This window comes from Boleophthalmus pectinirostris, unplaced genomic scaffold (assembly GCF_026225935.1).
Source record: "Boleophthalmus pectinirostris isolate CB_2022bp ecotype Guang Dong unplaced genomic scaffold, ASM2622593v1 HiC_scaffold_5, whole genome shotgun sequence".
Taxonomy (NCBI): Eukaryota; Metazoa; Chordata; class Actinopteri; order Gobiiformes; family Gobiidae; genus Boleophthalmus; species Boleophthalmus pectinirostris.
This window is the reverse complement of record NW_026571404.1, coordinates 1,180,378-1,195,377: the sequence shown is the minus strand read 5'-3', so window position 1 is coordinate 1,195,377 and position 15,000 is coordinate 1,180,378. Positions and strand designations below refer to the sequence as shown.

At 48.0% G+C, this 15,000-nt stretch overlaps 1 protein-coding gene across 1 annotated transcript in view; it reads right to left on the bottom strand.

Moving 5' to 3' along the window:
• Positions 1 to 2,277: 2,277 nt before the first annotated feature.
• rasgrp3 (RAS guanyl releasing protein 3 (calcium and DAG-regulated)) overlaps positions 2,278 to 15,000 on the bottom strand; it is a 14,459-nt gene continuing 1,736 nt past the window's right edge. The window contains exons 3-11 of the mRNA XM_055162373.1: positions 11,438 to 11,585; positions 10,578 to 10,751; positions 9,025 to 9,141; positions 8,524 to 8,802; positions 7,657 to 7,731; positions 7,252 to 7,580; positions 2,631 to 2,778; positions 2,401 to 2,437; positions 2,278 to 2,316 (exon numbers count right to left, since the gene is read on the bottom strand). Of these exons, the coding sequence (XP_055018348.1) occupies positions 2,306 to 2,316; positions 2,401 to 2,437; positions 2,631 to 2,778; positions 7,252 to 7,580; positions 7,657 to 7,731; positions 8,524 to 8,802; positions 9,025 to 9,141; positions 10,578 to 10,751; positions 11,438 to 11,585 (1,318 nt within the window). The 3' untranslated portion in view covers positions 2,278 to 2,305. The remainder of the gene's footprint in view (positions 2,317 to 2,400; positions 2,438 to 2,630; positions 2,779 to 7,251; positions 7,581 to 7,656; positions 7,732 to 8,523; positions 8,803 to 9,024; positions 9,142 to 10,577; positions 10,752 to 11,437; positions 11,586 to 15,000) is intronic.

Below are 15,000 nucleotides of genomic sequence, written 5' to 3'. Positions count from 1 at the left end.
ACTACAGTCTGCAACAGAGACAGAGGGGAATCGAACCCACAACCTCCACCACAGACAAGGACTCTAACTACAGTCTGCAACAGAGACAGAGGGGAATCGAACCCACAACCTCCACCACAGACCAGGACTCAAACCACAGTCTGCAACAGACAGAGGGGATCGAACCACAACCTACATGCAACAGAGACAGAGGGAATCGAACCCACAACCTGACAACAGCACAGAGACAGAGGGGAATCGAACCCACAACCTCCACCACAGACCAGGGGCCTCATTATAAAATCTCGCTTACGCAAAAATCCGTGCGTTGTCGCTTCCTACGCCAACCGCAGTATTTATAAAACTCGACTAAGTCGTGGCTCTTTGTTTAACTCTACACCAACTCTGAACCTCCTGTAAACTTTACACAAAGTCTGGAGACACGGGGAAAAAGCGACACTCGTGGAGAGAAGCAGAAGTGAACAGAGTTTGAGGAAAAGTTTGATCAGAAAATCCACGTATAGAGAAGAATGACCTTCTGATTTGTACATTTAAGTGTTTGGTTAAAATACGGAGCAGAGCTGTTTATTCCATCATTATTCTCCACAATATTAAACATTTAAACTCGTGCACGAGCGCAGACATGTTCCTGGACTCGGTGCAGCGCAGAGTCTCACAGTCCACAACAAGACCACAGACACAGACCAAACACAGACACACCAGACCACAGACACACAGACTGACCCACAACAAGAACACACTGAACACACTGACCACACAGACCAACACACTACTGACCAACACAGACTGACCAACACAGACTGACTGACCAACACACTGACACTGACCACAACACTGACCAACACAACTGACACAGACTGACCAAACACACTGACTGACACAGACCAACACACACTGACCAAACACACTGACCACACAGACTGACCAACACAGACTGACAACTGACAACACACTGACACTGACAACACACACTGACCAACACAGACTGACCAACACACACTGACCAACACACACTGACCAACACACACTGACCAACACAGACTGACCAACACAGAGGACGAAATAATGACCCGACCTGAGAGAAAAACTCTTCCCTCGGACGCAGCAGGAGCCAGACTTTGATTTAATGAACAAAACTTTAACACTTTTACTTTAGTCTTTACGCACCGGAGGCCAGAGTGACCCGAGTCTGTGACCCGAGTCTGTGACCCGAGTCTGTGACCCGAGTCTGTGACCCGAGTCTGTGGACAACACGAAGCCCACTGCCCGAACCTGACCCCAACCAAAATCTTCCCTACATTTTTGTGTAATGGAGAACTGAGCACATGACCCAGACCCACACTCACATACACAGACCCGCACTCACAGACCCGCACTCACAGACCCGCACTCACAGACCCGCACTCACAGACCCGCACTCAGACACTCACAGACCCGCACTCACAGACCCGCACTCACAGACCCGCACTCACAGACCCGCACTCACAGACCCACACTCACAGACCCACACTCACAGGTTCAGCAGTTTGGATGTTTCGTGGTGGACTTTAATTGGCAGAATAACATCTGTATCTGATGTGTTTCATGCTAAATCTGTGTCCTCGTGTCCTCGTGTCCTTCCCTCGCTCCTTTCCCTCTCCAGGGGAGGGCATCTGAATCTCTCGCACGCGCTCATAATTTGACCATTCAGATCAGCACGTGCACATATCTGTGTGTATGTGCATAAATACAGGACCAGTCCACACACACTTCATAGACAGACTTAAAAATATAGAGATAAAACGCTTGAAACAGCGAAAAAACACATGTGTTTTACTGCAAAGATGTGCTGCTTAAATATTATGAAATATGATTAAATGAACAGATGAGTCGTTGTTGTCACTTTTAGTTTTGTATTTATTCATTAAACCTTATTTAATAAAGTCTTTAATAAAGTGTTTGTCGTGATCACGTGGTGCTGGAGCCTCCTCCTCCCTCTGTCCCGCGTGTCTCAAACCCACTGATTATCGGCTCATGTTTAGGGAAATCTCCTTCACCAGTCACTTTACCTGCTCCTTTTATGGTGAGGTGGAGGTGTGAGGGGGCGTGGTCTGTCCTTTTATGGTGAGGTGGAGGTGTGAGGGGGCGTGGTCTGTCCTTTTATGGTGAGGTGGAGGTGTGAGGGGGCGTGGTTAGGTTGCAGGTTTGGTGCGTGCGGTGGGTTTTCTAAGTGTGGAGTTTGTGGCGCTCGCCTCTCGTAGCTACAGACGTACGCATTAACTTACGACAACGCCTGCGCAGGTTTTATAAATGAGGCCCCAGGACTCTAACCACAGTCTGCAACAGAGAGAGAGGAATCGAACCCACAACCTCCACCCAGTGACATCACACTCAGGTCAGTGAGGGGGCGGAGCCACGTACCTTTACACCTGTACCCCTGTTTGATGATTCCCCAAAGCTGCAACAGAAAATAGAAAATATTACACAGCAGTAGTAGTAGTAGCAGTAGTAGTAGTAGTAGTAGTAGTAGTAGTAGTAGTAGCAGTAGTAGTAGTAGTAGTAGTAGTAGTAGTAGTAGTAGTAGTAGTAGTAGTAGTAGTAGTAGTAGTAGTAGTAGTAGTAGTAGTAGTAGTAGTAGTAGTAGTACTCACGAAGCCGGCGCAGTGCTCGCAGAACGTTGGTCTCATGTAGGTGATCTCGGTGAAGTTGTGGAGGAACCCGGGACTTTTCTTCTTCTGCAGCAGAGGCAGAGCGCGCAGGAAGTACGCCTCCATCTCCGCCCGACTGATCCGACCGTCTCTGCAACAGAACCACGAGAACCCGACCATCAGAACCACCGAGAACCCACCCATCAGAACCACCGAGAACCACCGAGAACCCACCCATCAGAACCACAGAGAACCACCGAGAACCCGCCCATCAGAACCACAGAGAACCACCAAGAACCACCGAGAACCCGCCCATCAGAACCACAGAGAACCACCAAGAACCACCGAGAACCCACCCATCAGAACCACAGAGAACCACCGAGAACCCACCCATCAGAACCACAAAGAACCACCGAGAACCCGACCATCGGAACCACCGAGAACCACCGAGAACCACCGAGAACCAGCCCATCAGAACCACAGAGAACCACCGAGAACCCGACCATCAGAACCACAGAGAACCACCAAGAACCACCGAGAACCAGCCCATCAGAACCACAGAGAACCACTGAGAACCCAACCATCAGAACCAAAGAGAACCACAGAGAACCACCGAGAACCCGCCCATCAGAACCACAGAGAACCACTGAGAACCCAACCATCAGAACCACAGAGAACCCAACCATCAGAACCACAGAGAACCACAGAGAACCACCGAGAACCCGCCCATCAGAACCACCGAGAACCACCGAGAACCCGCCCATCAAGAACCACCGAGAACCCCGCCCATCAGAACCACAAAAGAACCACCGAGAACCCGACCATCGGAACCACCGAGAACCACCGAGAACCAGCCCATCAGAACCACAGAGAACCACCGAGAACCCGACCATCAGAACCACAGAGAACCACCAAGAACCACGAGAAACCAGCCCATCAGAACCACCAGAGAACCACTTAGAACCTAACCATCAGAACCACAGAACCACCGAGAACCCACCCATCAGAACCACGAGAACCACCGAGAACCCACCCATCAGAACCACCGAGAACCACCGAGAACCAGACCATCAGAACCACCAGAACCAGAGAACCACCGAGAACCAGCCCATCAGAACCACAGAGAACCACCCGAGAAACCACCCATCAGAACCACTGAGAACCACCGAGAACCCGAACCATTCAGAAACCACCGAGAACCACCGAGAACAGCCCATCAGAAACCACAGAGAACCACTGAGAACCACCAAGAACCCAACCATCAGAACCACAGAGAACCACCGAGAACCCACCCATCAGACCACCGAGAACCGCCTCAGAACCACCGAGAACCCAGCCCACTCAGAAACCACGAGAACCACTGAGAAACCATCAGAACCACAGAGAACCACTGAGAACCCAACCATCAGAACCACAGAGAACCACAGAGAACCCGACCATCAGAACCACCGAGAACCAGCCCATCAGAACCACAGAGAACCACCGAGAACCCGACCATTAGAACCACAGAGAACCACCGAGAACCCACCCATCAGAACCACAAAGAACCACCGAGAACCCGACCATCGGAACCACCAAGAACCACCGAGAACCAGCCCATCAGAACCACAGAGAACCACCGAGAACCCGACCATCAGAACCACAGAGAACCACAAAGAACCACCGAGAACCAGCCCATCAGAACCACAGAGAACCACTTAGAACCCAACCATCAGAACCACTGAGAACCCACCCATCAGAACCACAAAGAACCACCGAGAACCCAACCATCAGAACCACAGAGAACCACCGAGAACCACCGAGAACCACTGAGAACCACTGAGAACCCACCCATCAGAAAACCAGAACCACACACTCAAAACACGAGAACCCAACCATCAGAACCACAGAGAACCACCGAGAACCCACCCATCAGAACCACAAAGAACCACCAAGAACCCGACCATCGGAACCACCGAGAACCACCGAGAACCACCGAGAACCACCGAGAACCAGCCCATCAGAACCACAGAGAACCACCGAGAACCCACCCATCAGAACCACTGAGAACCACCGAGAACCCGACCATCAGAACCACCGAGAACCACCGAGAACCAGCCCATCAGAACCACAGAGAACCACCGAGAACCCGACCATCAGAACCACAGAGAACCACCAAGAACCACCGAGAACCAGCCCATCAGAACCACAGAGAACCACTGAGAACCCAACCATCAGAACCACAGAGAACCACAGAGAACCACCGAGAACCACCGAGAACCCGCCCATCAGAACCACCGAGAACCACCGAGAACCCGCCCATCAGAACCACCGAGAACCCGCCCATCAGAACCACAAAGAACCACCGAGAACCCGACCATCGGAACCACCGAGAACCACCGAGAACCAGCCCATCAGAACCACAGAGAACCACCGAGAACCCGACCATCAGAACCACAGAGAACCACCAAGAACCACCGAGAACCAGCCCATCAGAACCACAGAGAACCACTGAGAACCCAACCATCAGAACCAAAGAGAACCACAGAGAACCACCGAGAACCCGCCCATCAGAACCACAGAGAACCACTGAGAACCCAACCATCAGAACCACAGGAGAACCCAACCATCAGAACCACAGAGAACCACAGAGAACCACCGAGAACCCACCCATCAGAACCACAAAGAACCACCGAGAACCCGCCCATCAGAACCACCGAGAACCACCGAGAACCCGCCCATCAGAACCACCGAGAACCCGCCCATCAGAACCACAAAGAACCACCGAGAACCACCGAGAACCCGCCCATCAGAACCACAGAGAACCACCGAGAACCTGACCATCAGAACCACAGAGAACCACCAAGAACCACCGAGAACCAGCCCATCAGAACCACAGAGAACCACCGAGAACCCACCCATCAGAACCACCGAGAACCACCGAGAACCCGACCATCGGAACCACCGAGAACCACCGAGAACCACCGAGAACCAGCCCATCAGAACCACAGAGAACCACCGAGAACCCACCCATCAGAACCACTGAGAACCACCGAGAACCCGACCATCAGAACCACCGAGAACCACCGAGAACCAGCCCATCAGAACCACAGAGAACCACTGAGAACCACCAAGAACCCAACCATCAGAACCACAGAGAACCACCGAGAACCCACCCATCAGAACCACAGAGAACCACCGAGAACCACTGAGAACCACCGAGAACCCGCCCATCAGAACCACCGAGAACCACTGAGAACCCACCCATCAGAACCACTGAGAACCCAACCATCAGAACCACCAAGAACCACAGAGAACCAGCCCATCAGAACCACCGAGAACCACAGAGAACCCAACCATCAGAACCACCGAGAACCAGCAAGAACCCGACCATCAGAACCACCGAGAGCCACCGAGAACCACCTCATCCGAACCACTGAGAACCACACTCTCAGAACAGGTGGACCGACCAATCAGAACACCAGAACCGTACACTCAGAACACAAGAACCCACACTCAAAATACAACAGAACACAACGGAACTAAACACCACACACTCAGAACACAAGAACCGACTGATCAGAACATGAGAACTGACCACTCAGACCTCAACAGAAAACAAAGCAACCAAGAACCACACGCTCAGAACACAAGAACCATACACCCAGAACACGAGAACCCACCAATCAGAACACCAGAACCACATAACACAACAACCGAGAACCGACCACTCAGAACCACCAAGAACCACAGAAAACCAGCTCATCAGGACCACTGAGAACCCCACGGATCAGAACCATAGAGAACCATCGAGAACCCACCCATCAGAACCACCAACAACCACCTCATCAGAACCACAGAGAACCCACCCATCAGCACCACCAAGACCCACCGAGAACCACCGAGAACCCACCCACCAGAACCACCGAGAACCCACCCACCAGAACCACCGAGAACCACAGAGAACCCACCCATCAGAACCACCAAGAACCACCGAGAACCACCGAGAACCCACCCACCAGAACCACCGAGAACCACCGAGAACCCACCCACCAGAACCACCGAGAACCACAGAGAACCCACCCATCAGAACCACCAAGAACCACCGAGAACCACCGAGAACCCACCCACCAGAACCACCGAGAACCCACCCACCAGAACCACCGAGAACCATCGAGAACCCACCCATCAGAACCACCGAGAACCACCGAGAACCCACCCACCAGAACCATCACAACCACCAAGAACCACCAAGAACCACCGAGAACCCACCCACCAGAACCACTGAGAACCCACCCACCAGAACCACCGAGAACCACCAAGAACCACCGAGAACCACTGAGAACCACCGAAAACCCACTCATCAGAACCACCGAGAACCACACACTCAGAACATGAGAACCGCACACTCAGAACATGAGAACCAACTGATTAGAACACAACGGAATGAAGAACCACACACTCAGAATACGACGGAACACAATGGAACCAAGAATCACACACTCAGAACACAAGAACCGACCGATCAGAACATGAGAACCACACAACAACCGAGAACCGACCGCTCAGAATCCCAAATATTTCAGCCGCCGTAACCTCGCGCCTGAACGACCCGGCGGTGGTTCTTCGGCGGGCGGAGACTCACTGGTCTTTGTCGAGGACGCAGAACGAGTGGAGGAACGGGAAGTGGGCGGCGACGTTCTCGAAGTCCTGCTGCGAGATGAAGCCGTCTCTGTCCAGGTCGTAGCTCCTGAAGACCGACTGCACCACCTTCCGGATGTGTTTGTTCACCAGGGACGGGTTCGGCTTGGAGACCAAACCCTGAGCCCAGTCCAGAGGAACCAGCGGTCTGGACGGGGACGAGACCGGGGACGAGACCGGGGACGAGACCGGGGACGAGACCGGGGACGAGACCGAGGACGAGACCGAGGACGAGACCGAGGACGAGACCGAGGACGAGACCGGGGACGAGGGCTGAGGGAGGAGGAGGAGGAAGTGATTATTCAAACATCTGTCTTCGTCCTCGTCTGATGAGGTTTAAAGTTCTCACCTGGGACTTTCTGGGCTCCCTCAGCAGAGACAACTCATAGATCTCATCCTCCGAGTGACACAGGTCCAGAGACAACTGCAGAGACCAGGGTTAGACCAGGACTAAACCAGGACTAAACCAGGACTGAACCAGGACTGAACCAGGACTAAACCAGGACTAAACCAGGACTAAACCAGGACTAAGAACCAGGACTAAACCAGGACTAAACCAGGACTAAACCAGGACTAAACCAGGACTAAACCAGGACTAAACCAGGACTAAACCAGGACTAAACCAGGACTAAACCAGATCTAAACCAGGACTGAACCAAGATTAAACCAGGACTAAACCAGGACTAAACCAGGACTAGACCAGGACTAAACCAGGACTAAACCAGGACTAAACCAGGACTAAACTAGGACTAAACCAGATCTAAACCAGGACTAAACCAGGACTAAACCAGGACTAAACTAGGACTAAACCAGATCTAAACCAGGACTAAACCAGGACTAAACTAGGACTAAACCAGGACTAAACCAGGACTAAACCAGGACTAAACTAGGACTAAACCAGATCTAAACCAGGACTACACCAGGACTACACCAGGACTAAACCAGGACTAAACTAGGACTAAACCAGATCTAAACCAGGACTAAACCAGGACTAAACCAGGACTAGACCAGGACTGAACCAGGACTGAACCAGGACTAAACCAGGACCAAACCAGGACCGAACCAGGACCAAACCAGGACTAAACCAGGACTAAACTAGGACTAAACCAGTACTAAACCAGGACTAAACCAGGACTAAACCAGGACTAAATCAGGACTAAACCAGATCTAAACCAGGTCTAAACCAGGTCTAGAGTGGTCCGGAGCCGGGTCTGACCGTGAGCAGGTGCAGCAGGTCCGGGTCGGTCTCGAGTCCCGGGGAGGAGCTCTGGAGGGTCATGAGCTCGTTGAGGGTCACGTACAGGTGCTGCATCTTCCCCAGGTGGATCATGTGACCTTCCTCCGTCCAATCAGGGAGCAGCACGTGCACGGCGATCAGGTCCTTCAGGTGCACGCCCAGGATCGGGATCTTCGGACCGCGGCATTCCGAGAACGACTTCCTGTACGCGCCGTAGTTATTCCGAGACGAGACGAGCTCGGTGAGATCGGACCAAGTCTGAGGGAGAGAAGACCTGAGTTAGTCCTGGTTTAGTCCTGGTTTAATCCTGGTTTAGTTCTGGTTTAGTCCTGGTTTAGTCCTGGTTTAGTCCTGGTTTAGTCCTGGTTTAGTCCTGGTTCAGTTTTGGTTTAGTCCTGGTTCGGTCCTGGTTTGGTCCTGGTTTAGTCCTGGTTTAGTCCTGGTTCGGTCCTGGTTTGGTCCTGGTTTAGTCTGGTTCACCTTGAGGACTTCTGGGGGCAGGTGGGAGTGTGTTTCTCGGAGCCTGCAGATGGCGCTGTGACTCAGTCCTCCCACCACGGCCATCAGAGAGTTAAAGTTCTGAAGAAACAGCAACTTCTGAAAAACAAATGGACCTGGTCAAACAGAAGAAACAACAAGACCAAAACTTCAAGTGAATAAATCTGATATAAAAATGTATTGAACAGATACATATGTACTCGAGTTTATCAAACTGTTGACCTTTTTTCTGTTCCATTTTTGGTTGTAAAGTTCCATCTGTTTTAAACAAACCATGAATGAAACATGGAACAAAAATTATTTCCCAAATTTCAAAGACCTGAAAATCATGTAAATAAATGTTTGTATTTCATCATATCTTGTGTTATTCCATCTTTGAACTGTTGATGAAGGGACAGGATTTAAAGAAAAAAATATTTAAAATGATAAAAATGTTCTTGGAAGGACTGACATATTTTATAGAAATAGTTTCTTTCATTTTGAAGTAATATTAAAGTTTTCAGAAGAAAAAAGTGACAAATGATGTAAAATCCTGCACCTTCTACTTGTTTGTACAATTTTCCCTCCGTTACTTTTCCCTCCGTTACCATGAACTTTCTTAATAAAAAATCTCATGAGTCAAAAAGTCAGAGGTTTTTCAACCTAATCTTGTACCATATGGTAGAAAACTATATGAAGCAAATATTCAAACCAGTTTGTTAAGGATATGGAAGTGAGAACCAAGAGTTATCACTGTTTGGATTTATTGACCAAAAAGTGCTGCATATTTCATTCCCTCCATTACCAACATGAGTTTTTTAATTTTTTTGTCAACAACTTGAAAGAATCTCACAGGTTTAACTTGACCCTGTTGGAGTGTAACTCTTTCCTACATTCTGATACTTTACTTATTTCAATAGTTCCTCTAGTTTCTGAATAAGAGACATTTGAATGTCAAAAATCTGACCCTGTTTCCTCCATTAACACTTGACTGAACCCAAATAAACAAACGAGTGTCAGAGCCGCACAGACCTGCAGGGGGCAGCACCTGCAGTTAGTCTCACCTGTGGGTTTGTGTTTGTGACCTCGAGGGTCTGATATAATACAGATCAAACAGAGCTGGAGGAGCCGAGGTAAAAGCCACGATGTTAAAATCCACAGTGAATCTTCAGTTGTTTATAAAACTTAAATTAAATTGTGTTTGTTTAGGCGACGTTTTTCATATTTACAGACAGCGGGTCGGACTAACGACACTGAGAAAGAACCAAAAGTGTCTCCTAAACCGACACATTCACGACACTCTCAGATCACAAGTCTGACTTAAAACAATCGTCTGTAAAAATAATATATAATCCAACATGTTCACACTTTGATAAAAACATCTGATAAATATTTGATTTAAACATTCGCCGTCGTGTCCCTGAACGCAGCGACTCTGGGGGTGTGTCCAGGGGCACCACGGCAGCACATACTAGGACATTTGTGTGTGTTTTTGACCTCTGACCTGTGACCTCTGACCCGTGACCTGTGACCTCTGTGACCCTGTGACCTCTGACCTGTGCCACGTGGATGAACTTGGTGACGACGGCGGCTCTGCTCTGTGGGGTGAGTTTGCTCAGGACCATCAGCTGCACCCAGTGGGAGAGGCCGTTGAACAGAGCGATGGAACGTTCCAGAGTCGGGTTCTGCACCAGGTGCCCGTGCACCACGTAACTCTGATAATCTGGAAACTACACACGGTAACACTTTATAATAACTACACCTTATTTAGCCTTAATAAAGCATGAACAAAGGCTTAATTAATAATGAACAAAGACTTAATTAATAATGATTCACGCTTAGTAACTACTTCATTACTGCCTTAATTAGCACTGGCACTTAATTTGCCTGTGTTGTAAATAGTTACTCATAATTATTTCATACTTAATTACTCATGAACTAACCATTTATTAATCATTAGTAAACTATGAGAGAATGATTTACTAATAATGTAATGCAATGATCGTTCAGGCAGCTGTTCTCTGTTAAGTCTTTTTGAGCTTTTCTAAAGTAAAGATGAATTATCATTTATTAAACATTTACTAAGCGTGAATCATTATTAATTAAGTCTTTGTTCATGCTTTATTAAGGCTAAGTAAGGTGTAGTTATTATAAAGTGTTACCACACACACACACAGTCACACAAACACACACAGTTAGTCCTGGTCTTAGTTCTGGACCAGGTCTTAGTCCAGGTCTTAGTCCTGGTCCTCACAGAGACCCGGCTCAGGGCTTTGAGCTCCATGAAGGTCAGATGTTCTGTCAGCTCTGAGGCCTCCAGGTGGTTTAGTCCTGTTTTAGTCCTGGTCCTGGTTTAATCCTGGTCTAGTACTGGTCTCGTCCTGGTCCTGGTCCTGGTCTTAGTCGTGGTCCTCACAGAGATGCGGCGCAGGGCTTTGAGCTCGATGAAGGTCAGATGTTCTGCCAGCTCTGAGGGCTCCAGGTGGTCGAAGAGCAGCGAGGTCTTCCCCTTCTTCACGCTCCTCCTCCGCTGCGTCACCCTCCTCATCCAATCAAACGACGGGCTGTGGGGAGGGGGCGGGGACACGTACTCAGAGAAAGAGCGACTAAACACCTGACTCCACCCACAACCACCAACACAACCACGTGTGAACGAGAGCGGCTGGAGTGGGCGGGGCCTGGAGGACTTAAAGGGACAGTTCAGAATTTTGGACATAGTTCCTCATTTCCTCATGGTCCAGAGGGTTGGAGACGTGTGGAGACACTTTTTGAAATATTCCGTCCAGTTCTTGTATTTTAGAAGTAAATCCAGCCTTGTATTTGAAGGATTTCGGTCTGAGCAGCAGTGAGTTTTTCTTCCTGATAAAAGCTCGGCGGCGGTGGACTGATATATGAGAAAATAGTCCCTCAACAAGCGACGATTCACACGACACAAGGTTATTTTTATTTCAAACATTATTCTATGTGTGAAGAATCCCTCAGTCGTTCAGGTAAAATCCACGTCGAGGAGAAAATTCAGTTTGTCGACTGGAAAAAAGTGAGTTTGGTTGAAGACGTTTCTCAGCTCGTCCAAGTTGCTTCTTCAGTTCTGTCAGACGCTGGTGACACTTCCTTATATCTACAGGAGGAGCTAACTACTCTGAAACTCCTCTGGAACTAACACACACTTGTTTACAGTTTGTGTTTGTTAGTTGGGTCTGTTGATCTGTACAGGGTGTGGGTCTAATGAACAGAATAATTCATGTCCATAATGGAGCTTCCACACCTCTGGTCCTGACCTGACTCCACCTGTTCTTCTTGTTTGTTTTGATTTCAGTTTGAGGATGGACGTGTGAACAGGAGACTGATGGAGTCTGAGTCCATTTCTGTTTAAAGAAGGATTCTCGTTCTTAACAAAACGGCTTCTTTCACTCTCCTCTCAAACCAATTCTTTTCTCTGGCTCAGATCTGTTCCTCTCTGTCCTCAAACGAGCGGCCAGTGGTTTTTAAGTGGAGATGAACAGCAGACTGAGGTCCTGTGTTGTTCTCTCGTCTGTGTTGGTTCATCCTCTTGTGAAGTGTCTGTTTAGTTTCTCCAGTGTAGCTTCACTTCAGTCTTCAGAAGAAGCAGCTTGGATGAGCTGCGAAACATCTTCAACCAAACTAACTTTTGTCCAGTCGACAAAGTCTCCGTTCAGACTGCAGGACTTGATGCTCAATTCAAATTTTTTGGTGAAATCTGATGTTTTTTCGAGGTCGTTCACATTTCCAGTTAAATGTGACTTGTATGTGACTCCAGTGTGAACATTAAACGGTCCAAAAGTGTCCCACATGTGACACTGGAGACACGACGACGTCAACCGCAGCGAGCGTCTCTGTGTTTACACAAGTTGAACAAACATGGACGCAGCATCGAGCACCTGGAGATTTTAAAGTTCCTCTCGTACCGGAGCCACAACATGAACAACTGACTTGTTTTAAGGAGGAGATTGAGAAGGAGAAGGAGCAGGTTTTTGGTGGTGGTGTTTTGTGGTGAGTGGAGATGTGCTTCACTTCAGTCACATGGATCATGAACAGTTTTCTCTACTTCAGTGCAGAATAGTGACGTTTGTGTCTTGTTGATGACGTGTAGGTGGATGAATGTGACCTGACTGTTCACACTCAAGTCACATGTTAAAGATCAGATATGGATCAGTTTCAGGAGCACAGATCCAAGTGTCCTGGTCACATGTGAAAACATCACATCTGTGTGGTTCAGACATTAAAAGATCAGATACAGGAACATAGAGACAAAACATCAGATCTGAGTCACTTCAGGTGCATCTGAACGCAGCCAAACTGAATTTTCTCCTCGCCGTTATTCTGTCGACACAAACGTTCACATGGACAGTCTGGTCTGGTGGAATAACAGATTTGTTTTGTGTGTTTTGTGGAGTGGGTGAGACTGTTTTTACCTTTGCAAATACAAGAACTGGATGGAATATTTCAAAAAGTGTCTCCACACGTCTCCAACTCTCTGGACCATAAAGAAATGAGGCTCTATGTCCAAAATTCTGAACTGTTCCTTTTTAAGACGGGAGGAGAATCGAGGTCTGGAGGTGAAAGGAACAGTGTGGTCGGTCTTAAGGTTTTATATTTCTGCAGTGACTCGTCGCTCTCTGTCGCCGTCGTCTTGTCGTGCTCGTTTTTGATTTATGGATCTACGTCGAGGTTTATGCGCCGCCAAATAACTCACCTCCACAACACCAGGAGGCCACGATTTAAAACTGAAGTTCGTGTGTCGGTTTGATGCAAAGTTATAAAATTTTGGAGGTGCACATCGGTCGACGCAGACGATTTGAGGCACGACCATAAATTAGGCGTAACAGGTGTTTCGACGTCAGACTCCGCCCCTGCAGAAACACCTGTCTGTGCTCAGAGCAGTGCTGTGTGATGTCACGTAGTACTTGAAGTCACAGGGAGCAGCACACGCTCACACTCAAAACTGCAAATGGAACGAGTTTGCTCTAAAATTGTCCAAACATTTTAGAAGCAGTTTAGAAGCATAAAGCGAGAGGGTTTAGTGTTCAGTGTTTAGTGTTTCTCCACAGACTCGAACAGAAGCTCCAAATGAAGCTCATCGAGGGCAGCAGTTATAGGAGTGATCCAGTTTCATGTTTGGAATCGTGATCGCGAGTATCACAGCAACCAAAGAGCCAATCAGGAGCGAGGCTGCTGAAGGTCACGCCCCTTCTGTAAAGCTGGTTTGGCTGGGGGTGGGCGCTTAGCAACGCTGTCAATCAAACCTGTCGCTAACACTAGAGGGAGGGGCCTCGGGGAAAGAAAGCACCTGATTGGTCCGTTTTCCGACAAAAATGTTGAAGTTCAAACTAGAGCTGTGCAAAAATATTCAAATATCAATCCACTTTTATTTTCTGGTTTTTAACACCGCGTGAGTTGTGTTTCCTCTGTGTCTTTTATTTTATTTATTTATTAATTTATTTATTGTTTTTATCTTTTATTTTTTAGTACTGCTTTTATGCATTGATTTTATTATTTTTGTTCACAGATTTTATTATTATTATTTTATTTATTGTATTATTTTCTTTATGGTTGAAACATAATTCTGTTCATTTTTTTTTACGTCAGATGTTTTGTGTTGCTGTGTGAAGCACTTTGGAAACTGTTTTGTTTATAAAATGTTCTCTACAAATAAAGTTGGACTGGACGTCGTTCAGTTTAACGTGACGATTTATCGATACAGCAGCCCACGATATCGATACTGAATCAAGAGGGTTTTTTTTGTTTATTTGACTCAATGATTTTGTTCCAGTTCCAGTTTTGTTGTTTGTTCAGAGGAAGAAAACTCGTTTATGCGACACATTTGACATTTTCACTGTTTTGACGATTTAAATGTTTGTGTTTCATTTGAACTTTGCACAAGAAGAAGTGATTTAACAAAGACTTTTTGGGTCACACACGATTTACACTTTATTTTTATTGAACTGTTTTGAATCGATT